Raw genomic sequence first — 27,139 nt, 5'->3', positions numbered from 1 at the left:
GGAAATGTCTACTGGATACTATGGGCCTGTAGGCTAAAGATGGATGCCCCAACGGTACAAAAGAACTTTGGGTGACTGTCCAGGCAGCGAGATGTCTCTGTCATTTCTAAAACTTTGGATTTCTTGTTTGCTTAGGTAATATATCCTTCTGGAGTCTTTGATGGAGTTAAAGAATGGTTAGTTATAGTTTTCCTTAATTATGATAAAAGATAAAATAGATATAAATATTGTAACTGTAATTCTTGCTTGATAACTATTTTGTTATATGTAATCTTACTATGTTAAAGTAAAAGCCATTTTTTTTGTTTAAACAGAAAAAGGGGAAATGATGGAGGTGGGTCATCTTTCTATCTGTTGTTTCATTGGTTAAGTAATAAAGAAACTGCCTTGGCCCCTTTAATAGGACAGAAAATTAGGTAGGCGGAGTAAACAGAACAGAATGCTGGGAGAAAGAAGCTGAGTCAGAGAGTCGCCATGATTCTCCCACTCCAGACAGACGCAGGTTAAGATCTCCCTGGTAAGCCAGCTCGTTGGGCTACACAGAATATTAGAAATGGGTTAGATCAATATATAAGAGCTAGTCAATAATAGGCTGGAGCTAATGGGCCAGACAGTGATTAAAAAAATACAGTTTCCGTGTAATTATTTCGGGGCATAAGCTAGCCATGCGGGCGGCCGGGTGCCGGGGACGCAGCCCCGCCACTTATATTACAACAGCTTTATAATAAACATATATCAGTTTTGCAAGGATAAATGATACATGACATTTATGCTAAAAAATATGACTGAATCTAAGACTTGGAGCCATGGAATTAAAACTGTCTCACAGACAATAACCTAGTTTTTATACTCAGAAAGATGAAAAACACGATCATGAAATGCATGGCAGGAATCTGGAACTTGCTTCTTGTTAGGTTTGCACAGGAGGGCCTCAATCTCATGTGGTGGAGGATGACCTCAATTGTCAGATTCCCCTGCCTCCAATTCCCAAGTACTAGGATTATAGGTTTGTGTCACTGTATCCAAACTTGAAATTTGTTTCTGATGAATATGACATAATAATCTCCCCATTATGGTTCAAATTTATTGTCACTCATAAGAGGTATCATAGGACATTTAGATGACATAAGAAATTTAAGTATTATGCTAGTCGGTTTTATGTCAATGAAAAAGATAGACATTTGGGAGGAGGGACTTTCAATTGGGAAAATGCCTGGAGGCAAATCTGCAGTACATTTTCCCGACTGGTGACTAATGTGAGAGGGCCCAGCTTAGCGTGGGCAGTAGCACCCGTGGGCTGGTGGTCCAGGGTGCTATAAAAAAGCAAACTGAGCTGGGTAGTGGTGGCACATGCCTTTAATCCCAGCACTTGGGAGGCAGAAGCAGGCAGATTTCTGTGAGTTCAAGGCTCTACAGAGCAAGTGCCAGGACAGGCTCTAAAACTACACAGAAACCCTGTTTTGAAAAACCAAGAAAAAAAAAAAAAAAGCAAACTGAGCTGGGTGGCACATTCTAGGACAGCCTGACCTGGTCTACAGAGTAAGTTCTAGGACAGCCAAGGCTACAGAGAAACCCTGTTTCCAAAAAGCAAAAACCAAACTAAACCAAACCAAACCAAAACCAGAAAGCAAACTGAGCAAGTTAGTAAGTAAGCAGCACTCTTCCATGGCCTCTGCATCAGCTCCTCCCTCCAGGTTCCAGCCCTATTTGGTTTCCTGTCCTGACTTCCCCTGACTTCCCTTCACCATAGACTAAGACACGGAACTGTAAGCTGAAATAAACCCTTTTCTCCCCACGTTGCTTTTGGTCATGGTGTTTTATTACATTTTATTAGAAATCCTAACTAAAACAAGTATCGATTACAAAATAAACACATTAAGAGAAAACAAGAACATACTACTAATAGTACCAAGATATTCATTTGTTTGTCTTTGATACAGGACCTTAGTGTGTAGCTGTTCAGGAACACAGCGCGAGTGGTCAGGACAGCACCCTTCTTTAACCTTCAAAGTGCTGAGATTAAAGGTGTGTGTATCTAGCCTGGGGGTAGTGGCTGGCACACACCTTTATTCAGGCACTAGGAAGACGGAGGCAGTGGAATTTCTGAGTTCAAGGCCAGCCTGTTCTACAGAACTAGCTCTAGGACAGCCAGGGCTACACAGAGAAATTCTGTCTCGGAAAAATAAAACAAAGCAAAAAATAAACAAAAGGTGTGTGGGTTTTTTTTGTTGTTGTTTTTTGTTTTTCGAGACAGGGTTTCTCTGTGGTTTTGGAGCCTGTCCTGGAACTAGCTCTTGTAGACCAGGCTGGTCTCGAACTCACAGAGATCCGCCTGCCTCTGCCTGGGATTAAAGGCCTGTGCCACCACCGCCCGGCTTTGTGTGTGTTTTTATGTCAGGATCTGTACCAATTTTTTTAAATGAAAACTCAGTCAAATGAAGCTTCCACTTAGGAGTTCTCTATGATTTCTGATTTGCAGAGAGCAAAGAGGAATCAAGAGTAAGAAACTTACTTGAGTAGGGACAAAAAGTGACTGAGGAGAATGGTTGAGGCCTCCCAAGTGCCCAGATGCAGCCGATGAGTTTGAGCTGCAGTAATTCACAGCAGGCTGTGGCTTCACAATGGCCGTCAACTTCTGATTTCCAGTTTCGGATCGGCTCCCATGAGAAAGGTTCACCAAGGCACTTGTTGGCAGTCGGTAACCCCTACCAGGTGAGCACCTATAATTAAAAGATTAGTTTGGTGGTGGGTCTGGTTGCACATGCCTATAATACTAGTGATTGACAGATAGGAGAAAGCAGATCAGGGGTTCCAAGTCATCCTCAGATACACAGGTGGTTCAAGGCCACCCGTACCACAGAGTAAGACTTTGCCTCAAAAAATGGGGAAGAAAAGCAAAAGCAAAAAACAAAAAAAACTGAAAATGTAATTCAGGGTTGGACCCCTGCACTTGATAAAAGGAGGGAAAAAGTCTTTTGTCAACTGTTTCAACTCTGCTACCCAGTACTATTCCTCGTTCAAAATACCATCTTCTTGCTGGGCGGTGGTGGCGCACGCCTTTAATCCCAGCACTTGGAAGGCAGAGGCAGGTGGATCTCTGTGAGTTCGAGGCCCGCCTGGTCTACAAGAGCTAGTTCCAGGACAGGCTCCAAAAAGCTACAGAGAAACCCTGTCTCGAAAAAAAAAAACAAAAAAAAAAAACAAAAAAATAGAACAAAATACCATCTTCTTTTACTGAGGGACACTGAAAAAGTAGAGCTCTTTAATGCCTTTCAGGTTGCTACAAAATGTTTCCGTGAGAACTGCGCTTGCTGCTGGTCCTACATTATAAAAGCACTGACATGCAGATAATCCTTCACACAGCTCTCTACCAGATGCCCTCAACTAGGACTAGGAGAAAAGACATCTGGGAAACAATAAACCAAGCTGGGCATGGTGGTACATGCCTGGAATCACAGCACCGGAGGCTGAGGCAGGGACAGCAGATGTACAAAATCAGCCCTGGCTCCATTTCAAACTTAAAACTAGTTTGCTAGATGAAACCTTTTGTCAAAGAATTACAAGAATAAAAAAGAAAACAAAACCCCAAACCTAAAACATACAGGTGTATTCTGACAGTGTACTAGCACATGTCTGTCTGTCATTCCTGCATTTGGAATGCAGAGGAAGGAAGATCTTGAGTTTAAGGCCAACTTTGATCAAGACCTTGTCTCAAAACAAACACACATAAGAGAATACAAAAAGTCATGTAATATATATATTAGATATATATGCAGCTATTGTGCAAAGGGCAGTTATGATCAAACAGTTAAATAGAGATCCAAATTCTGTTGCCACATTTGAAGAGAAAAAATTGGAAGGTCTTAGAGGAAGAAGCATATTCAAGTTTTAAAACAATGAAAGTGTTGATGTGGGAGGTCTTTCTGTATATCTATTGCTTTATTGGTTGATGAATAAAGCTGTTTTGGCCAGTGATTTAGCAGAGTAAAGCCAGGCAGGAAATCTGAATAGCGATAGAGAAAGTAGGCAGAGTCGAGAAGATGCCATGTAGCCGTAGCCATCAAAGAAAAAGGAAGCAAGAACATTTCTGGTAGGCCACAGCCTTATGGCAATACACAGATGAATAGAAATGGGTTAATTTAAGATGCAAGAGCTAGCTAGGAATAAGTCCAAGCCATCAGTCAAACAGTGCTGTAATTAATAAAGGTTCTGTTTGATTATTTGGGTCTGTGCATTCAGGAAATGAAAGTGCAGTCTCCATTTACAAAGTTTTATATTATTATTGAGTGTGCACACGGGCACAAGGGCAGAGCACAATGTTATGCAATCGGTTCTTTCCTTCCTTCACCTTTACTTGTATCCTGGGGATAGGACTCACTGTCAGGTTTGTGCAGCAACCACCTATACCTGCTGCATCATTTAGCTGGCCCAATAATGGCATCTTGTAGAAACCACTCAGTAGAAACTTAAGATTTTAATTATTATTTTTTTTTTTTGTTTTTCAAGACAGGGTTTCTCTGTGGTCTTGGAGCCTATCCTGGAACTAGTTCTTGTAGACCAGGCTGGCCTCGAACTCACAGAGATCTGCCTGCCTCTGCCTCCTGAATGCTGGAATTAAAGGCATGTGCCACCACCGCCTGGCTAGACTTTTATATCAGGAGGCTAAACAAGAGTAGCTTTACTCACTAACTAAAACAGACACAAAGGAAATGAAGTTCACGCCAGCTTCACAGTTACATTTTAGGAAGAAAAGCTGGAAAAGGATCCTATTTCTTCCTCCCAATATTCTAGCAATCTTTATTACAAAGTCTCAGTGATAGATTCATCACTTTACATTAGAGCTCCCTCAAAATGACACCATCCTCCATCTGTTTTGAAAGAAAAGTGACTCGACTCTATGGCTTTAAACCGGAAAACTTCCAATGGTTGCTTTTGTTCTTCAGAGTCAAGTTTCCTGTCTCCATTACTAGATTGCCATTTACTCCTCAAGCCACAGATTATATCTGGCTAAGCATCTACAACTCCACTCCAATAGACGATGAAGACTCACATGCCATGAACTCTTTGGCTCTACTCCTCAGCCATTTAGCTAGATCATGTTCTCTGTTGCAGGTTCCAGCCTGTCCTCCCTCGTCACCCAGTCAGTCACTACTCATGAGCTTGTCACATTTTAATTAACTAGACAGTCAGTAGCTGAATCTCCTTTGCTGAAATGAAAACTCCAGAGGCAGACAGAATGTCTTACTGTTATAACACGAGGATCAACTATGTTGTCAAACTGTGGGCAAACCAGCTTCAGAGACACAAAGTCAGAGAGCCTGCATGTCTACTCACAAAGTACACTTATTATCTGGAATACAAACCTTATTGTTAAGCCTCCAGGAAATTCCTCATCAAATAATACTTCAAACAGCACGTCAGCTTCTCTACTAGCTGTTAAAGAGGAAGAGAGGTGTCAGACTAGTAACCAGACAACAAGAAGCCAGCAGGAAGTTCTTAAGCGGGCCCAGATGCATTTGTTTATTTCAAAAGTTCACAAAAACATTTTAAATATGAGCAACACAAATGCCTTAGAAGACCATCATGTGCTTATTCCCTGAAAGGCAACCACAACTTTCACCTTGGCAATTTAGTTTCCTATGTATATCTTTACACTTTTACTATCTATGGACACATCTGAAATAATGTATAGTAGGGTTTTGAAAGTGCTAAAGCAATACACATAAACACGCACACACACATATAAATATATAAGGGAAAACACTGATGTAACATACTTGTGTTTGTTTTAAAATTATGAAATTCATTCCTGTTTCCTGAATATACCTCAGTATTTCTTGCATACAAGAAATGATTATACCATCGCTTATCTGTTTTCTCTGCTAATGAATATCTAGTTTTTAATTTTTGCTATTATAAAAATGCTATTAAGAATATCACATAAATGTGTCCTTTATGTAGTAGGCTAATCCTTCCTGAGAAATGAAATTACTAGGTATTAGGGAATGCACTTAAAATTTTTTTAATTGAAATTGGAATATGATAAATTTTATATATTTAAACTATGTATAATGTAATAAATTTACCATATATAATTAAAGAAGCTATAATAAATGGGATAGTTATTCTCAGAGTCTTCTGTGTCATTTTGTAACACACACTTTATTAATCAGAAAGCTACTAAAACACTGTCATTATAGACTAGTGCATGTATCTAAAATTTTATTTAAATAAGATCATATAGCTTATATTCTTTGTTGTTTGGCTTCTTTTAGCACAATTATTTTGAGAGCCATTCATTTTGAATATATTGATTTCTTTTTGATTGCTGAGAAGCATTTCCTTACACAGCATCCAGTTTATTCATTCACTTACTGGCAAGCATTTGGATTTTTCTTATTTTTGGTCATCACATAAGGTTTAACGTAAATTCAAGTCTTATTTTCTCCTGGGTTGGTATCTAGGAATGGAATGACTGAGCCAGATAGTGTATATTCAAATTTTACTAACTTATCATAGCTGGTGAAATGATCTGATTACAACCTCCAGGCCCAAATGGTAGAATAATTGCCACAAATTATCTTCTAACCCTCCACACACACACTGTGGCACCCAAGCAAGCATGCACCCATCCCCCCCCCCCCACACACACACTCTGACATATCTAGAGTAAAGAAAAGGAAAAGAATTTATTGAAACACCTGCAATGCTAGCAGCTGGGAGACTAGGCAGGAGGATGCTGAGTTTGAGATCAGCCTGTGCTACATATTATGTTCCAGGACAGTCTTGGCTGCATAAGCAAGGCCATGTCACAAATAAAGGAAACAAACAAAGCCAGACATAGTAGTGTACAAACAAATTCCAACACTTGGGAGGCGAATGGGCAAAAATCATGAGTTTGAGGTTAGCCTAGACTATGAGGAGACTATGCCGAAAAATAAAAATACCACTCTTCAATTTAAAAAAATATTAAAGGACCTACCAAACTACTTTTCAAAGTGGCTGTATCCACATTGTCACTGACATGGAGTTCTAGGCACTCCATGGCACTGCTGCTACCTGGACACTTCCTTATTTTCTCTTCTGAGGTAAAGGCTGATGTAGCCCAGGTTGTCTTTGAACTCACCGTGGAGCCAGGGATGATCTTGAACTTCTGTTCCTACTGCCTCTACCGCTGTGTTTACCTGTGGTGCTAGAGACTGAACCCAGAGCTTTACTGCATGCTAGGAATGCAATCTATCAACTGAGCTGCACCACAAGCCCCTTTTCATTTAAGTCAGTCTAGCTGGCTCCCACAAGTTGTCTTCTGACTTCCATATGTACCCATACACAATATGCACCTGGGCAGTAAACCACTAAGTTTCTCTACGGCTTCTGCCTCCAAGTTCCTACACGGTTTGAGTTCCTGTCTTGGACTCCCTCAGTGGAGCACAACTTGGGATAAGTAAGCCAAATGAACCCCATCCTCCCCATGTCACTTTTGATTATGGTGTTCATCAGAGCAAAGGAAACCCTGAGACACTCAAGTTCTCATGACTTCTCGGGATGGGTCCTTATACTTATTAGCAAGCACTAACAGACTATCTCCTTATCTCTATTTTCTTATTTTTCAGACAAAGTCTCATTCTGTAGCCTAGACTGGCCTGGAATTCTCTATGTAGCCAAGGTTAGCCTTGGACTTGTGGTAATCCTACTGCTTCAGCTTCCCAAGTGCAGACCACCACCGGCTATGATATAGTTGTATTCCTAAAGGCAAATTAATATGCATAATCATCTAAAATTTTTTCACTGTAAACAACATAGTGTTTATTTAGAGAGATTTCTAGATTATCAGGCTTATTCAAACCTATAGATTATAATGCAAATAAAGGTAAAACTATGACTAAGATTGGTCAAGTTTCAGAGTGATGAAAATTTCCTTTTAGTTTCATAAAAATGTAAGTATGCTTCTAAGATCTTGTTTTAGTGTGATGTACATAAACCAAGCTACCAGCAGCTCTTCTCAACGTCCCTCTATTCATCCACCTCTCAGATGACTATGTGAAAGAGAAAAAGAAAATTTTCTCTGGAAAGAAGAACCAAAAAAGTAAAAGCACTTAAAGCATACAAGGATTTAGCTTTTTCTCTGATGGGTTTTATGCTTAGATGCATATGACACACAAAACTATGCGCTACTTCACAACATGAACGCAAATGAAGTCTTACCTCCTTTAATTCCAATGATGGTGCCCCGGAGGCCGACTGGTACTGAGAAGTTCTCTCTCACATTCACGACACGATCAAACAGACGGAACTCTGCATCCCGGTCAGGGATGACTCCATGCTGCTGCTCTAAGGGCTGAAAAGAAGAGAGCATGTGTTCTAAGGCAGAAAAGGCCTCACCACACTGGAAACCTGCTTGTTTGCGGAGGCATGGTCTCATGAGCCCAGGTTGAAAGCAAACGTCTCCTACAGCCTCAGCCATCCCCTAGAAGAACCAGCAGCCTCTGACTGTCTCCTAAGTGTTGGGATGACAGGCATGCCACCATGCAGGCTTAAGACAATGCTTGTTTCCTACACATCTTCAAAGCAACAACAGCCACTCTGGATTCCTCTACAGACACTTACTCTGTACAGCAGGTGGGGCTTCACTGTCACACGTACTTTCTTATTACTCTTTCTTTGCTGAAGAAGAAAAAATACAAATAGAAAATTATAAAACCATTCACCAGTTCCACCATTTATGAATTTTACAAAGCCAAATAAAGGTATTAATTTTACGAATACCTAAGGTTTTACACTTGCAGGAGTGAAATAAGATGAATACAGCCTAAAGTCTAAAATATTGTTATTTTAGGTATTATGTGTGGAGTTGGTTCTCTCCTTTAACTTTATAAAGAGCCCAGAGATCAAACTCGGGTCATTGGGTGGCAAGTGCTTTTATACTATGGGACAATGAATAGTCTTGTACCCTGTAAAGATCTGTCACTTGTATAGATTTAATAACAGTAGCTAGGCAGGAAGTCTAGGTGGGGTGACCAGAATAGGAGAATTCTGGGAAGAGGAAAGGTTCAGTCTGCAGTCATCACCCAGATGCAGAGGAAGCAAGATGAGAATGCCTCACTGATAAAAGGTACAAAGCCACGTGGCTAACACAGACAAAAATTATGGGTTAATTTAAGATGTAAGAGCTAGCTAAAAATATGCCTAAGCTATTGACCAAACAATGTTGTAATTAATATAGTTTCTGTGTTATTATTTGGATCTGGGAAGCCAGGAAACAAATGAAGTCTCTGCTTACAGCTTTTTACACATTAAACCATCTTGCTGGCCCTAATTATTATTTTATTTTTTAAGACTTTTTTTTTTAATTTTTATTTTCGAGATGGGGTTTCTCTGTAGCTTTTTGGTTCTTATCCTGGAACTAGCTCTTGTAGGCCAGGCTGGCCTCGAACTCACAGAGAACCGCCTGCCTCTGCCTCCCGAGTGCTGGGATTAAAGGCGTGTGCCACCACTGCCCGGCTCCTAATTATTATTATTATTATTATTTTTATTTTTGGTTTTTCGAGACAGGGTTTCTCTGTGGTTTTGGAGCCTGTCCTGGAACTAGCTCTTGTAGACCAGGCTGGTCTCAAACTCACAGAGATCCGCCTGCCTCTGCCTCCGAAGTGCTGGGATTAAAGGCGTGCGCCACCACCGCCCGGCTTCCTAATTATTTTGAAGTAGGGTTTCACTATGTAGACCTGGTTGTCCTGGAACCTGCTATGTAAGCCAGGCTAATCTTTTTTTTTTTTTTTTTTTTTTTTTTTTTTGTGGTGTTCATATTTTAATTTTCCAACTTCTACAAAATGGAACACATTCACCTGACAGATTTCATTTCTTTGAGTACCCTTTGGATTACTTCCTTTATCCTTAGTTGACCTACATTCATTAGTCCCATACCTGTCTTTGTCGCACCTTCTTTTTTTTTTTTTTTTTTTTTGCCAGGCTAATCTTGAACTCATTGATATCCACTTGCTTCTGCCTCCAAAATGTTGATATTAAAGGTATACGCCATGGCCCTAAATACTTATATAAGTTTTAAAGTAGAATATTTAAGTTATATTTAATTATTTTTATTTTTAAAATTTTTGTGTGCATGTGAGTATGTGTCATGGCCTAGAAATGGAGGTATGAGGACAACTTGAAGATGTCAGTATGTCAGTACTCTTTCACCATGTGGGTCCTGGGGCTTAAAACTCAGTTTACTGGACTTAATAACAAGCCCGTCTATCCACTGAGCCAGCTCACTGACCCCAGTTAACTGTTTTGATGTATAAAACAGAAAAATTCAAAGTTAGGAGTATATGTGGATTATTATTTTAGACCACTCAAGTGAAGCAGTGAGAAGGGGATATCAAGTTAACTTCACAGCATGAGTTGTGAGCGGGTCTAGAAAAAGTCCCCTGCCCAGTGCTGGTGGCCGAGTTCATGTCCTTAGTGGTGCTAGGGGAGCATTCTACCTGGAGCTGTAGCCCAGTCTTGCTGTGAGTACATCTAATGTGTAACTCTGCCCAACCCAAGAAACAAGCTTATTATGTAAACCATAAGAAATTTACTTTTGCCATGTGGTGGCACATGCCTTTAATCCCAGCACTTAGGAGGTGGAGGCAGAGGCAGGCAGATTTCTGTGAGTTTGAGGCCAGTCTAGTCTACAAGAGCTAGTTCCAGGACAGCTAGGGTAGTTAAACAGAGAGATTCTGTCTCGAAAACAAACAAACAAACAAACAAACAAACAAACAAACCCCTTACTTTTAATACAGAAGATTATATATATTAAAGATTTATTTATTTACTATATATTAAATGTTCTGCCTGCAGGCCAGAAGAGGGCACCAGAGTTCATTATGGATGGTTGAGAGTCACCACGTGGGTGCTGGGAACTGAACTCAGGACCTGTGGAAGAGCAGCCAGTGCTCTTAAGCTTTGAGCCATCTCTCCAGCCTGGAATATTATATTTTGTTTTGAACTTTATATAATACGTTTTTTTTTTTCAAAAAAATTATAAAGAATAGTCAAGGAAAGCTTATATTTTGAGGTAAGGTTTTACTGTGTAACTGGGTATCCTCAAATTAATGATGGCCACCCTGCCTCAGCCTTCTGAGTGCTGGGACTACAGGCACCAATCACCATGCTATGCTAAGGAAGATTGATCTATAAAAACATTATCTGGGGCGTGTGAGTGCTTGCTCAAATCTTAACCTTAGACCAAGTGACTCAGAACCAGGTAGTTGCTTTTTTTTGTTTTTGCTGCCATAGACTGGAATTTATTCTGTCGGTTTAAAAAAATATATAAACCAAAACAATCAATCAATATTTACACCCGACCCCCCAAACATTGAGAGGAAAGTGAAAAGAAGAAAAGGAATGTATTTCTAGGATAAAATAATTGTTAAATAAAGTCTTTTCTTTCTAACTTTGATAAAATAGATCTTCACTCCCAAGGTCACAAGATAGACCAAGCAGCTAACAAGGCCAGCACTTCCAGTCTTAAGGCAGGAGGGAGAGAGTAAAGATGGAAAGCCTGTGCTAGCAGAGCAGGCTAGGCAGGGGAGGAGCTGCAGCGAGCTGTAGGGAGCTAGCCATAACTGTTTTGCTCCCTGGTTTCTGGCCAAACTTACACTTTGTGGTCACATCTGGCCATGAAGGAGCCTGGGAAATACACACAGGTGAAAACTTGAACTTTGTTACAGAACAAATAAAAAATAGGTTGGTTTGGGATATAAAATGGTGAGGAACCCCATCTGCCCCTGTGGTCCCCAGACACACACATTCCTATCTCTATGTGTGCAGAACACTTTACTTCTCATAACCATGCGTTCCCTTTGACAAACTCCTGAACCCAGACCTGACCTGACACTCACACCTCTTGCAGTCAAGTTTACAGGAATCTCTAAAGGTCTAGTTACCTATAATTCTGGACAACTTAAAGCCAAAACTAACTCATTTCATACTGACAGAAAAGAAAGAGATCATTAAACAGTCTTTCTTAATGTATCATAATTGTGTATAAGTATATGTAATTTTGCTTTTAAACTTTATTTTAAAATTAATTTAAAATTAATATTTTTTAAATTTAAGAATAAATGAATAAAAACTTTTTTAAGTGATGGAAAAAAAATAACGGTTCCTGGCCAAGAATAGTTACATGGAAGCATGTCACTTCCTTGGCATGGCTTTGAGCTTTAGAGTGTAGTTTCTCATATCACCCATTACGGTCCTGTCAGAACTTCAGAGGAAGCATGGTGCAGCCTCGAGCTTAAGGAATGAGACATTGCTTTAATTCTCTGTATCTCAGAACCAAACAGACCCAGCTTCTTTCTTTTCCTTTCAACAGGGCCTTGCTATTTTAGCCATGGCTGGCCTGGAACTTGCTAAGGATGGGCTGGGTTGTACATTTATGGCGATTTTCCTGTAGCCACCTCCCCAGTGCTGGGACTGCAGGTGTGCACCACCACACTTGGCTTTTCAGAACCAGCACTTAACTAGATTCCATGGTGATTTACTTGTACCTTAAAGTTTAAGAACCACTGCTCATGAGTGAAACCAGACTGTTTAAAAATGTTCTTTCATTATGAGAACTATTGTCTAGTAAGGAAAACTCACACTTTGTATGTGTGTGTGGTGTGTGAGGGATCCAATCCAAATCTCAGACCTGTAGGTAAGCACTCTACCACTGAAGCACACCATTGTCTAAAAGCCCTAGCTGTCCTGGCACTCACTCTGTAGACCAGGCTGGCCTTAAACTCACAGAGATCCGCCTGCCTCTGCCTCCTGAGTACTGGAATTAAAGATGTGCACTACCACTGCCTAGCTAAGAAGTTTCTATCATTTTCAAAATGTTGTATGTACTTTTTTCTTCTTTTATTACTCTAATACCACGCTAAAACCTAATTACACTCCTTTCACACATAAATATACTTTAAATTCTTGCCTTATTTATATGCTTACATTGTAACAAGAATAATAAACTATAATTTTGTACATACATAAGAGTAAATATTGTTTTTTTGTGTGTGAATATATGAATGAATGCATATATGAGAGTGTGTGCCTACAGACACACATGGGGAGACCAGAGGAGGTCAAATAGCCTCCTCTATCATGCTCTGTTTTAGACTTTGAGACAGGGTATCTTCCAGAAACCTGAAGCTTGTTCTTACCTTTACAACTCCCACCCCCAACTAGACTGGCAGCTAGCATACCCCAGAAATCCTGTCTGCCTCCTAATAGCTCTATCCCCCCCCAACACACCCCATGCAATGCTGGGGTTTTGGGCATGTGTGGCCAAGCCTGGCCTTCTACGTGAGTACAGGGTTTCTGAACTCAGGTCCTCACCCATGTACAGCAAGCAGTCCTATCTAGTAAGTCATCTTCCTAGCCCTGTTTTTATTTTTGAGACAGTGTCTCACTCTAGCCCTGGCTGGTCTGGAATTCACTGACACAGACAAGCAAGGCTGGCCACAGACTAGTGCAATCTTCCTATGACAGTCTCCCACATTCTGGGATCACAGATGGGGCACCATAAAATCCTTTTGCATCCAAATGAACTCACTGGCCTGAAAAAAGTTTTTAATTATTTATTTTTATTTTATGTGTGTATAGATGTTTGCCTACAGGTATGTAAGTATATCACACACATACACTGTCTAGTGAAGGCAGAAGGGGAAGTTGGGTACTCTGGAACTGAAGTCATAGATGGTTTTGGGCCACCATGTGGGTGCTGGGAATTGAACCCAGGTCTTCTCTAAGAGCACCAAGTACATTTAACCGTGGAATCACCTCTACAGTCCCTGTTCTGAATAATTAAACTGTTAGGATTGAGGATGTTATCTCAGTGGTAATGTCCTTGCCTAATTCACAGTATTGAAAACAAAACATGGCACAAGACAATTCTCTTGGCTGTGAGCCTATTAACCTTCCCTAAAATAGAAAAAGTCACACAGTTGTGGTTTCCGTGGCTCTCACCACAGCATCTGAGTGTTTTCCATAGGAATCCAAGCACCACCACCTCCACCACCGTTCATAGCAGCTGGGAACTGCGAGCAGATTTTTTTTCCTCCCAAGACAGAATTTTTCTGTGTGGCCTTGGCTACCCTTGAACTCACTCTGATTCCCCTACCTTTGCTTCTGGAGGGGTGAAATTATGGCCATGTACAACCATACTTGGTTTGATGTGGTGCTGGGATAAGATCAGGGCTTTATGTGTTCTAGGAAAGCTCTCTATCAACTGAGACACATCCCAGTCCTGAAGAGAACACATTCTATTCTAGCTGGTCTTACTGGTGATCATAATTTATGAGGTAGGCATTATTTTATTACTGATTTATCAATAATGAAATGGAGGAATAAAAAAATTAAAATACTGGAAAAGAATCTTAAGTTCATGGTGGTAGGAATGGCTCTTAAGACCAAGCCTTCCAGCCTGGTCTACAAGAGCTAGTTCCAGGACAGGCTCCAAAACCACAGAGAAACCCTGTCTCGAAAAAACCAAAAAAAAAAAAAAAAAAAGACCAAGCCTTAAAAAATCAATATAACCAATCCACTGTTATCGCACCATTTATTTAAAAAGGATAAAATAGGTTAAGTCAACTAGATGTTTGTTGCTGAAACAGCAGAACAGAAAAATAAGAGACTAGTGTGGTTCTCTCCTTCCAACATGTGCACCCAGGGACTGAATTCATGTCATCAGGCACCTTTATCCACTGAGCCATCTCAGCAGCTCTGAATTGTCTTTAAAGAATGCAATTACAATTTTAAGTAAGAGGAAATCATTATTATTTTTTTATCCACAAACTTTCTATTGTAACTAGAGTTACAAACTTAGAAACATTACAAAGAAGCAAATTTAAAATTTATAGTTTTGGCAAATATATTTACATATATTATACATAAATAAATAAATAAATTTACATATATTTAACTTCCTAATGGTTGCTGGGAACGCTACAGGATTATTCAGTATTAATGAGAATCATTAAGTACACACATTAGTTGGCCCGAAACATAGCTAAATGATAACATGTTGTCCATTTTAACTTCAGTTCTTATCAGTAGCTAAGGTTACTGAAAGTTAGTACCTTGCACTTCTCAACTTCTTCCTCAATTTTTTCAACAATGGCTGCATCCAGAATGTGTAAATCACAAGAAGAGCGGGATAGAGTGCTGACAGGATGTCCTTTTAGCCAAGTAATAATTTCCTGAACCTTCTCAGCGCTACAATAAAAACAGTAGTCATTAGAACTGATTACAACCTTCTGAGCGTTTATATTAAAGATCTGATAAAAACTTTCTGGGAACTATAAATTATCAGATTTAAGAAATTAAAGCAAAATTAAAACAATGAAAAACAAAAGGTAACATTGCTGAACTTCCAAATGGAAACCTGGGACTGAGCTGCAGGGCAATAAGTAGCACAGATCTTGCTTACCCATTCTCATTTTCCCCAGGCCAGATGTCATCCTCATAGAACACATCCTCTTGGCTGTTTTTGGCTATATAACTAAACAGTTCTGGTGCTCTAGTCAACAAAGAAATAAGATATTGCTTTAAAATATGCAATTATCTTCACATAGCTTCCTATTAAGTGATTCTGGAATCTAATGGGGACATGTAGAATATAGTGAGGATTATTATAGTATTATTAAGGAATTATATTACAGTATAATAAGGAATGGGACGAAAAGTTTTGATGGAGTATTCCTATAGCTCCAAGAAAATTTCCAACAGCTGAGAAATACGTCAATTACTTAAAAAAATCCAATTATGACTTCGATTCTTTTTTGATTAAAATATGGGGGAGTAAGAAAAGGATGGAAGGGGAGTGGGGAAAAATGTATAGCTCAATTAAAAACAATAAAAAAATAAAATTAAAGAACATGAGGGAGTAGATGCACAAAAATAGTATTTGTGAGTTCATTTTTTTTTTTCCTTTTTTGAGACAGGGTTCCTATGTAACCCAGGTTAACCTCAAACTTATAATCCTCCTGTGCCAGCTTCCTCAGTGCTGGGACAATAACTATGCTACAATAATATCTAGGTTTTAAAAGTTAATTTTTTAATTTTATAACAAAGCTAGAACATTTCATAAAATAGAAAATTAAAACAGTTTACAAATTTCTTCTGATATTCTTCAAAATTATTTCTTTTGGAATCATGTACATCCAAGAAGATTAAACACATCTTTGTTCCTTCCCCAATTCACTAGAATAAAAATGAAGTAGGAAATTGGACATATACCAAAAAGAGAAATGAAGAGATAGATATGGGTGCAATGCCCTGTGATAGGGGAACAAACTTTCAGACATCAGACATTGGACGGATGAGGTTCAGCTGAACTGATGGACAGGAATAAGCAGAATAAACAAATAGGGCAAGCCACCAGATGACAGAGTAGCTGCCAGTCACAGAAAGGTCACAACACTTCTGGTCTAGCCTTTCATGAGCTGTATGAAAAGCGAGTTTCTAGCTCACAGGTCAGTTTCTCACTTGTGAATTGCTTTTTAGCTACGCACAAATAAACTTACACAAATGAAAAACTAGGTAAACAAAAAGGTCCAAGTTTTTTTTTTTTTTTTTTCAATCTGCAAACACTTAGAAATTATGGGCTTCAGGCCTATTAAAACAGTATTTACACTGAAAATGTGTATAGCAAGCTGTAGTAATATCTCTTTTATATTTAAAAATAAAGCTTGCCTGAAGTTCAGAGAGTAAAAGAGTCCCTCTGGTCAGCCTTACAGACCAGGTAGTGGTTGACACACACCTTTAATCTCAGTAGCCACACTAGTTTGTCATAGAAACTGGGTGGTAGTGGTGCACGCCTTTAATCTCAGCACTAGAGAGGAAAATAAGATGGGAGGAGACAGCTCTCAGACACAGTCTCATTCTGAGATTCCTGGAGGCAGGATCGCCATTTCAAACTGAGGTTGAGGTAAGAGCCAGTAGCTGGCTGTTTTGCTTTTTCGATCTTCAGGTTGAACCCCAGTACCTGTCTCTGGGTTTGTATTAATCGTGCTGCAGCAAGCAGTTGGAATAGTTATTTACTTGGCTTCTACCCCTGCATTAATAATTGCAGCTGTATTTTAGATGGGTCAGCCAAGAAATACTCTGGCTTTGGTTATACCAGAGACAGAGAGCTTTAGGGAGTAGGGATGGTGCAAGGGGCAAAGGTGAGGTGCTGTGCTATATGTGGAGTTCATGCATGGATAGATACTACAGAGCATGTCAGGAGCATCACATGTCTAGGGAGCAGACTCTGAGAGGAGACAGACATGAAGTTTAGTGGGGAGACTCGTGAAATCAACAAGTGTGGGAAGGGAAAAGAAAACAAGCAGAACTGGGCAATGGAAACAGAAAGATGTTGAGCTGTAAATTTTTCTCAGTGAATTTTCTGGCCAGTCCCACAAAGACCTCAAACTGGGTAGCCCTTCATATTTGTTCTGGATTGGCTGCTTTTCCTTGTGTATCTCTACATTGTGGAAAGGAAACACGACCCTAGGTGAGGTAGTTTTCTCTATCCACAAGATTCTGGAAGAGAGCTGTTAGCAGCATCACTACTATCAGGGAAAAAGAGCCTTCAATCTAAGAAAGATCTGGGGTGGGTGGGAAGTAATCACAGAATCCATGAGGCAACAAAACCCATTTTACCTGGTTAATTTCCAGAATACTAGCAGTCAGTTTTGTTCCTTACATCCATCATGCAAGGAAAAGGCTAGAAGATACCTCTCTAGGAAAAATTAGCCAGTTAGAGAGAAGATATACAGACAGAATAATGATATTAGAAGGTCAGTTTTAGAAATAGTAACATCCCATGTGTTAAGCATGACCCAAGTGCACTAAATCCCCAAGATGCTTTTTGGTACATCCACGTTTAATACAGACACCAAGGAGCACTAGAAAGTGGAGGAAAAAAAAATCTCTACCATAAAAGGTGAAATAAATCAAATAGGGGAGAAAAAATAATTTGGAGAAAATGAAATCAAAAGAAGACATTCAGGTGGCTCCAGGGGATCTGATGCTTTCCTCTCGCCTCTGCAGATTTCCACAAACATATGGGACATACTATGTATATGCAGACACATTAATTACAAGAAAAAGACATTCCAGTTAATACACACACACACACACAAAATGAATGTTGATGCATGCCTAAAATACTAGCTCTTAGTGGGCCAGTCTGTACTCTTTTGAGTTTAAGATCAGCCTGTAGGGGGAGGGGGAGCCATACTGGGAAATCTTGTCCTTAAAAACAAAACCAAAAAACCAAAATCAATCAACCAACCAGCCAACAAAAACATGATAAAATTGAAGACGAATACTGGGGTTGGATAATACAGAAAAGGGATGGGAAGAAGAGAACAAAGAGACAAAAGGATCAATCTAGGAAAGAACTGAAAGAAAAAGGTTGATTTTATCAATTATTAAAGAAACATCATAAGGCAATCTCCCAGAATGTTATCTAGATTATCAGATAACATTATGTTAATGGGCTATCAGTTCTGGGGGCTAACCAAGAGAAGAGATGGGGAAAAAAATCTGTTCCAAGGTACATATCATCACAGCCAACAGAATTGACAGGGTCCAGAAAATGAAAATAGGTCACCAAGGGGATGGAGAGATGGTTTACAGGTTAAGAGCACTAGTTGTTCTTACAGAGGACCAGGGTTCAGTTCCCAGCACCCAAATGGCAACTCACAGCCATCTGTAACTCTAGTTCCAGGGATCTGAGGCCCTCTTCTGACCCTCTAGGGGCTCTAGGCACACAATAGTGCACAGGCATACATGCAGACAAAACATTCATACACACAAAACAACCTAAAACAATAGTTTCTTTAGAAAGAGCAAATAGATCACATCAAAATGCAAAGAATTGAATCAGCGCTCACAGGATTTGTCAGTGACAAAAAACGAGACAAGAAAAGAATGGAACGGTGCTTTCAAATCCTGGGTGAAAAGAATCTCCCATTTAGGACTCTCTACCTAGACAAGCTATAATTAAGGTAGGGAAAAGAAAAAAAGTATTTCCAGACACAAAGTCCCCCACCCCCATCCCAAGAGGCTACTAGGGCTAAATGTACCATCATCATGGGAATATACAGATTAAGAAATGGGAGCCAGAAAATGAAAGACTTTGTATGGGGCCATAGAGGCAGTGTCTCTGGACTGAAGGCTGGCGATAAGCTAAGAATCACATGTAGACAGAAGTTTAAAGGTTCTTGAAAAAATAGAGGGGGGGTGGGGATAAATACTGTAAGATAATGCTCTTGTACACTGTAAAGATTTGTCACTCATATTGGTTTAATAAAAGGCTGATTTAGCCAGTAAGTTCGGCAGGCAAGTAGAGGCAGGGCAACCAGACTAGGAGAATTCTGGGAAGAGGAAAGACAGAGTCAGTCTTAATAAGTAATATTAATAATTAATAATAAGTCTGAGCAACAGGCCAAACAGTTTATAATTAATATAAGCCTCTGTGTGTTTATTTGGGACTGAATGGCTGTGGGAGTGGGTGGGAAAGAAACTTCTGTCTACAATCACCAGCTTCAGCTGACATAGAGACTAAAGGCTTTAGAACACAGATGGAACTGAGAGAATCCCTAATCTGTTCGACATAATTTTTGGCTTAGTTAACACATATATGTACAGACAATATCAAATGAAAAAAGAAAACAGTGAAAATAAAAATGTGGACAGGGAGGAAAATGTGATCATAATATATGACATGGTCTAGCTTCACATATTCAGCATAATCATGGAAACCAAATTATAATAAAAACTGTATGAAATATTTTCATGTCTATAGGGAACTGAGAGACGGAGGAAGAGCTGGAACTCAGAGATCCCTTTTACATCTGGAAATCAATGAATATATGACAACTAGAAAATAGAACTTTAATTTTTGTTGTTCTTCAGACCAAACCTAGAGAAAAGAAGTTTGAAAGCCGGGCGGTGGTGGCGCACACCTTTTATCCCAGCACTCAGGAGGCCGAGGCAGGCGGATCTCTGTGGGTTTGAGGACAGCCTGATCTACAAAAGCTAGTTCCAGGGTAGGCTCCAAAGCTACAGAGAAACCCTGTCTCAAAAAACCAAACCAAACCAAACAATAAGAAAAGAAAAAAGAAAAAGAAGTCTGAATGTAACCTTTTAAGAAAACAGAAATAAGTACAAAAGCAAGCTCAATTTTCATATGGCCATATGGAACTGTCGCCTTCAAAAGATACAGAATCTTGAGCCGGGGGACAGCTCAGATCTGCTTCCTGACGATGTAAGCTTGACAACCTCAGTTAAATTCTTGCACCCACGTCATGGTAGGAGAGAACTCCTGTGACAAGCTTGTCTTCAGACTGTCTACATAGTGGGACACACACCTCGCCAAGCATGTTTATGTGCACTCTCTTGTGGATGCACACACACACTAATAGTGAATTTAAAATATTTTAGAGTAGCTAAAGAAGATGACTTTATTTGGAAGTGGGGTTCGAGTAGAGACAACTATTAGAGAGGCTCTAATCCAGTATGACTTTTTACACTGTAGAAATGAGAAATGAAGAGACACAGGTGAAAATTTAGGTGAAGACACATGGGGAGAGACTGTCACTTGAAGATAGAGGATTGGAATGATCAGTCTACAAGCCAAGTAACACATAAAGGTACAGGACCGTAAGAGAGCTAGGGGACTACAATCCTGTTGACACCTTGACTCTGGCTACTAGAACGGTGAGATATTAAGTTCACCTTGGTGAAACCAGCTAGTTTGTGGTACTTTATTATGAGAGCCCTTGGAAACCAACCCAGGGATCCTCAAAGACAAGGAGGACAGACCTCTGTGCAATAGTAGAAAGAACATTAAATCGTAACTCAGGAGCAAAATATTAACTATAACTCTCAGTAACTCAGTTAACAGTAAAATGGTAACATTCCCTATGGGATTATTAATGCAATTATGTTGTACACATTTTAATTTTTCAGACAGAGTCTCCCATAGCCCAGGCTGGCCTTTAAATGCATTACATAGGTAAGCATGGCCTCCCTTTCAGATGGGCATGAGCTAGGCACGATAAGCAGTGCAGGCCTGAGTGAGAGGCGGGCAGAAGCTTGCTGGGCGCTCACCTTTCCATGTACTCTGCCAGAAGCTGCTCCGCGGCCGATGAGTACATCCACTCACTCCCAACTTTCTTTGTATAGCCAGGGACTTCCTCGTTTTTCTTGTTAAATTTGAGATTTAAACCCACATTTGCTTTATGGTCTCCATGAGGGCTAAATTTAAACCACATATACACACAAGTGTTTTAAAATTTGTTCAAAATTAAAAGTTCTAGCTTTTTTTTTTTTTAAAAAAACAGTACTAGAGATTAAATCCAAAGACCTGTGCATGCCAGAGACGTGTTATACCATTTAGCTATCACTAACCCAACAATTATTTCTAACTTTTAGAAAAGCTCAGTTACTTCTCACTGTTCTGCATCTTAGCATGGTTACTACTAATTAGTAGTACTTAAAATGCTACAGGGCAGGTTTTAAGAAAGCATATAAATGAATTATGTAATTATAAAAATGGAAGATAACAAAATTCACAGAAATATATTCCCAAGGCTCACACACACCCTCTGATACCTTTTTTCAAGGTTAGCTGCTAAAAAGATAAACTGACTTTGACAGCATCTAAAACACATGCTGTTCATGTAAAGGACCACCGCTGGAGGAGTTTATGGGCAACTTAGTCCACAGGCATTAACTGGAGAAAATCAATACCGGGATAATAAGCACTTAGTCTCTATATTTAATTTTTCTGCTACTTTAAGCAAATATCCCTAACACAAACTTACTTTCTCCTAGATCCTCTTCCAATAAAAATACTTCCTGTAAACCTTGAAACAAGGTATCCACTCACTCCAAGGCGACCGGCCAACACATATCCTGGGTTGTACTTTATAGAGTATTTCTTTAAATATAAAAATAGAGAGGTCAATTATGGAAACACATGTTTACATTAAGTACTGTCTGGTTACCTTTGAGAGCTGTAGATAATTAAGACACCACTGGCAACATAAGAACACATGATCCCTTGGACCCCCACCCTGAAGGACCTGAAAGCCCCCTTCTTTCTCTTTACAGCAGTCTTTATAAGGATGAAGGAGCAGGAAACACAGTTTGTAAATCTGTCTCAATAAATAAATTCTGTAAGCACTAAACAAAAAATTCTTCATAAACTATTTTTAAAACTAACTTTTGTATTTTAAACAGGGATAGCTAGCAAGTACATGGAATAAAAGAAGGCTTCAAAAATTACTATACTGAAATTAAGCATAAGTTCAGCATAAAAACAGTTGCAAGTAGGTAAGTAAAAAATGATGTTCCTATATGAATGTAAGCAATTTTTTCCACTAATACTATTATATGAAAGTCACAGTCAAATAAATGGAAACTTAATTTGTGTGAAATTAAGAAAAAGGGAAAACTGAAAACTGTGATCAGAATATATTGTATGAGAAAATTCATTTCAATTAAAAATATAAAATATTTTTATATATCAAGCAATAGGACAAAAGAAGAAAAGACACACACAAAAAAGAAGTATCATTATCAGGTGGGGTAATTTTTAACTAGGTAGAAAACAATTTACAAATCCAGTACCAACTAGCACTAACAATCATATCCACTCCTTATATGATGCATACAGAAAGATGTTACTTTTTGTTTATAGTCTAATACTTTGTAAGTTACATGGAATATATGAGAGACAGACCATTTCATGTAGCTCAGGTTGGTCTTGAACTTGCTATGTGCTTGAGGATAATCTTAAACTTCTGATCCTCTTGTCTCCACCTCCTAAGAGCTGGGATTATAGACTTAGGCCACTAAACTGGCCTATGCAGTGAGGGGACTGAACCCAGGGAGCCACATGTAAGCAAAGCAGGCACTTTACCAGTGAGCTACATCCTCAGCCCCACTAGTGTATAGCCTTACTTTATGCTCATAGATGAATATGGGAATATTTTCACCAACATAAAGTCAGCCACCATTATTTCATTGAGTATATGTATCCATAATGGTGTCCAAATAGGTAACTGGTTTTGGTGGGCTGGAATAACAAATTACTATATAAAATATATGAATATGCTGGTAGAAAAATGTGGTGGTACAGATCTATAACCCTAATACTTAGAAGATAATGGCAGGACAATCAGGAGTTCAAGGTTATCCTTGGCTACTCAGTGAGTTAAAGGCCAGCCTGTGCTACATAAAATATTGTCTCTTCTCTCACACAGACATACAGAACATGGTTGTTCAACAAGAGTATCATCAGATTTAGAAATAATAAAATAATTACAAGTATGCCTTGCAAAACACATCAAATAATTAAGGTGGTATTTCTTAATTATAACAAGTATCACTTCATTAATAAGCATTTTGAATGTGTAGCAGCACATTCAGTTATGATGACTGGCATAGGTTACTAGCATTTAGAGCTTAGAGGCAAAATGTCCTGTTCACATAGCTGCCATAGATAAAGGGCCTCCTATTCCAGGTACTAAGGGTGCTCCGTTTGAGAATTCTAAGCTGTGCCGTAATTAAGAGTTAATTAAAATCAACAGTACCCTAGGGAACATAAAAGTCTAGCTAAGCCCCGGTAAAGAAGGCGAGGGAAAGGAGCACCTCATATTCTCTTTACACAGGGCTCCAGCTTCTTCCTCTAATGGGACGCGGGTGCCTCTGACCATGTCGTCTATAGTAGAGAGCTGATGGCAAGATTTTTAGGGACACCTCTGCCTTCGTCACCATGTTCCCTCATGGGTATGCTGATTCTTAATACTTTAAGCCAGATCACAACAATACAAAATAAACACCAATTAATAATGTAATTAATTGCATTAATTAATAATGTAATTTCTTTTGCTAATTTTTTTGCTAAACTTACATACATGTATATCCTGTTTCAATGCTAGGGATTAAACCTGGGTACTTAACATGCTATGCTAGGTTGACATGAATTTTGGGGAACAGACTTATACTTTCCTTTATATTTTCAGTGTGTGTGTGTTTATGAGTGGGCATGCATGTCACAAAGCATGTGAGGAGGAGAACCTTAGATGCCATCTCCTTGAGTTTTTTCTTTTGTCTCACTAAGCTTGGCATTCATTAACTAGGCTCAGCTGGCTGGCAAGCTAGCCTCAGAGGCCTGTCTTCCAGCACTGGCATGTATAGCATGTGCTGTTGGCCCAATTTTTAAAAATTATTTATTTTTATTTTATGTGCATTAGTGTTTTGCCTGAATTTATGTTTTTCTGAGGGTGTCGGGTCTCCTAGAACTGGAGCTACAGACAGTTGTGAGCCGCTGTGTGGGTGCTCCAAGTTCTCTGGATAAGGAGTCAGTGGTCTTAACCACTGAACCATCTCTCCAGCAGCCGCCCCCCCCTGCCAAGCCCAGTTTTCATTCATGGGTATTGCAGATATGAACTAGGGTCCTCATGCTTTATTAAAAATACTTTACTGGATAAACTATCTCTCTAACCTCTTACACTTATTCTTAAACACTGAGCTTAATTTTAAGTTGGCAGAAAGAAACATCCCAGCACTAAAAAATCTTATTCTAAACAATACCAACTATAGTACTTACATGCTGGTTCTGTATTAAAGCATCAAGGTTTGGTTCACATGGAATGCTGAAAACCACACGAATCCTACCTTCTGCAATCACGTCACCTGATTCCTGAACCTGGGGAAGAGGAACCACACCATTTTAATCTTTAATTATATTCATTTATTTTCCTCCTTATTTGAATGATTCTCTTCTAAAATATATTTTTTGTCATAAAATTAGACAGTGAAAATTTTCTTGTAATTTATAATAGGATTTTAAAATATTATAAGAGTGAGTCATTTTATATTGGTTTTAATAGGTGCTAATCACATATAAAAATGAACTTAACTCTGCTGGGCAGTGGTGATGCTTGCCTTTAATGCCAGCACTCGGGAGGCAGAGGTAGGTGGACCTCTGTGAGTTTGAGTCCAACCTGGTCTACAAGAGCTAGTTCCAGGACAGGTTCCAAAGCTACAGAGAAACCCTGTCTCGAAAAACCAAAAACCAAAAAAACAAAAACAAAGAAAACTTAACTTGTAGATAATTTCGAATTATTACCAAAATGTTGCAAGTAATGTCTGAAAGCATTGACCTAGATTCACTCATTGCTAATACTATAAAGAATGACTCTAATATTTGCATATTATGTGCATATATACATGCATATAACAACAACAACAGCAACAACTACTACTACTATCTAGTATTTTGAAACAGGGCTTCAGGACAGTATGTTAGCTTTGAAGTCATTGTAATGTCTAGATTGGCCTCAAACTTGGTGACCCCTACTTTAGCTTCCTGAGTCCTGGGATTATAAGCACCCACCACAATACCCAGGTCCTTTCAATGTTTTGGGGATACCTTACAGACACTGTGCCCTTTACCTCTAAGTATTTTAGTGAATATTATAAGAATGATATCTTACTATAAAACAGCAGCATCATTATTGGGCATATAAATTTACATTGGTATTTTAGTCGCAGCTATTCTCTATATTCCAGTTTTATCAATGGACCCAATAATGCCCTATGCAGAATTCTTTCTTCCCTCTCCAAAGTAGCATAAGATATTGAACTTAGCTGTCTGTCTGCTTGTTATTGAGGCAGGCAATGCTATGTAGCCCAGGCAGGCTTTAAACTCATCCTCCTGCCCTGGCTTCCCAAATGCCAAGATTGTAGAAACTCACATGCCCACTATTTGTTCTTCTTTAGAAACAGGGTTTTATTAAGCTATGTGCCCAGCCTCTAGCTGCACATGTAAAATCCTTTAATCTAGACTATATCCAGATCATTTTTTTGGTGTGTGTTTTAAAAATAATGTAAGAAGAATGCTATTTCTTCCTCACTGTTCACGCTGCCTTTACCTTTGTGTAACACTGGGAACTGAACGTAGTGTGTTAAGCAAGCTGCAGCACTCTTCCTTTCAAGGTCCTTGTTTTGTTTTTTTGTAGTAAAGTTATGTGCTGTGGAATATAGTTTAAGATGCATTACATTTCTTTTTTCTTTTCTTTTCTTTTTTTTTTTTTTTGGTTTTTCGAGAAAGGGTTTCTCTGTGGTTTTGGAGCCCGTCCTTGATGGAGGAAGGTCATTGGTTAAAAAATAAAGAAACTGCTTGGCCCTCATAGGTTAGAACATAGGTGGGTGGAGTAAACAGAACAGAATGCTGGGAGGAAGAGGAAGTGAGCTCAGACTCGATAGCTCTCCTCTCTGGGGCAGACGCGATGAAGCTCCGACCCAGGATGGATGTAGGCTAGAATCTTCCTGGTAAGCGTACCTTGAGGTGCTACACAGATTATTAGAAATGGGCTAAATTAATACGTGAGAATTAGCCAAGAAGAGGCTAGATATAATGGGCCAGGCAGTGTTTAAAAGAATACAGTTTGTGTGTCGTTATTTTGGGGCATAAGCTAGCCAGGCGACCAGGAGCTGGGGTGGCAGGAACACAGCCGCAGCTCCCCACTACATGTCCTGGAACTAGCTCTTGTAGACCAGGCTGGTGGCCGACTCACAGAGATCCACCTGCCTCTGCCTCCCGAGTGCTGGGATTAAAGGTGTGCGCCACCACCGCCCAGCAGATGCATTACATTTCTTTATGCTGTGGAATATCTATTTAACGACGCAAAGATGTGTTGCATTCTTTTATGTTGCATTTGTTTAACTTTGTAAAGCTGTGCTACTTTACTTGTCTAAAACACCTGACTGGAGCAATAAAGATCTGAATGGCCAATAGCCAGGCAGTAGAGAGGAATAGGTGGGGCTGCCAGGCAGAGAGAACAAATAGAAGAGAAGAGAGAAAAGGGAGAATCAAGAAAAGGAGGAGAGGAGGACACCAGGGGCCAGCCGGCCAGCCAATCATGGAATAAGAAGAAAGATATATAGAATAAAGAAAGGTAAAAGCACAGAGACAAATGTAGCTTAAAGAGAAATGGGATAATTTAAGAAAAGCTGGCTAGAAACAAGCAAGCTAAGGTTTGGCATTCACAAGTAAGAATAAGTCTCTGTGTATTTATTTGGGAGCTGTGTGGCCTCCAAAGGAGTTAAAAAA

At 39.4% G+C, this 27,139-nt stretch overlaps 1 protein-coding gene across 2 annotated transcripts in view; it reads right to left on the bottom strand.

The window, feature by feature from the left end:
• The window catches only part of Xrn1 (5'-3' exoribonuclease 1), a 103,923-nt gene that overhangs the window by 32,241 nt on the left and 44,543 nt on the right, over positions 1-27,139 (bottom strand). For both annotated transcript variants that reach the window (XM_057766678.1, XM_057766679.1), the window contains exons 23-31: positions 24,632-24,730; positions 21,840-21,955; positions 21,124-21,270; positions 15,449-15,538; positions 15,099-15,234; positions 8,608-8,664; positions 8,206-8,338; positions 5,364-5,433; positions 2,513-2,720 (exon numbers count right to left, since the gene is read on the bottom strand). In XM_057766678.1, the coding sequence (XP_057622661.1) occupies positions 2,513-2,720; positions 5,364-5,433; positions 8,206-8,338; positions 8,608-8,664; positions 15,099-15,234; positions 15,449-15,538; positions 21,124-21,270; positions 21,840-21,955; positions 24,632-24,730 (1,056 nt within the window). The remainder of the gene's footprint in view (positions 1-2,512; positions 2,721-5,363; positions 5,434-8,205; positions 8,339-8,607; positions 8,665-15,098; positions 15,235-15,448; positions 15,539-21,123; positions 21,271-21,839; positions 21,956-24,631; positions 24,731-27,139) is intronic.

Source organism: Chionomys nivalis, chromosome 4, assembly GCF_950005125.1.
Source record: "Chionomys nivalis chromosome 4, mChiNiv1.1, whole genome shotgun sequence".
Taxonomy (NCBI): Eukaryota; Metazoa; Chordata; class Mammalia; order Rodentia; family Cricetidae; genus Chionomys; species Chionomys nivalis.
The sequence above is the reverse complement of the archived record's forward strand: the minus strand, read 5'-3'. Positions and strand labels throughout refer to the sequence as shown.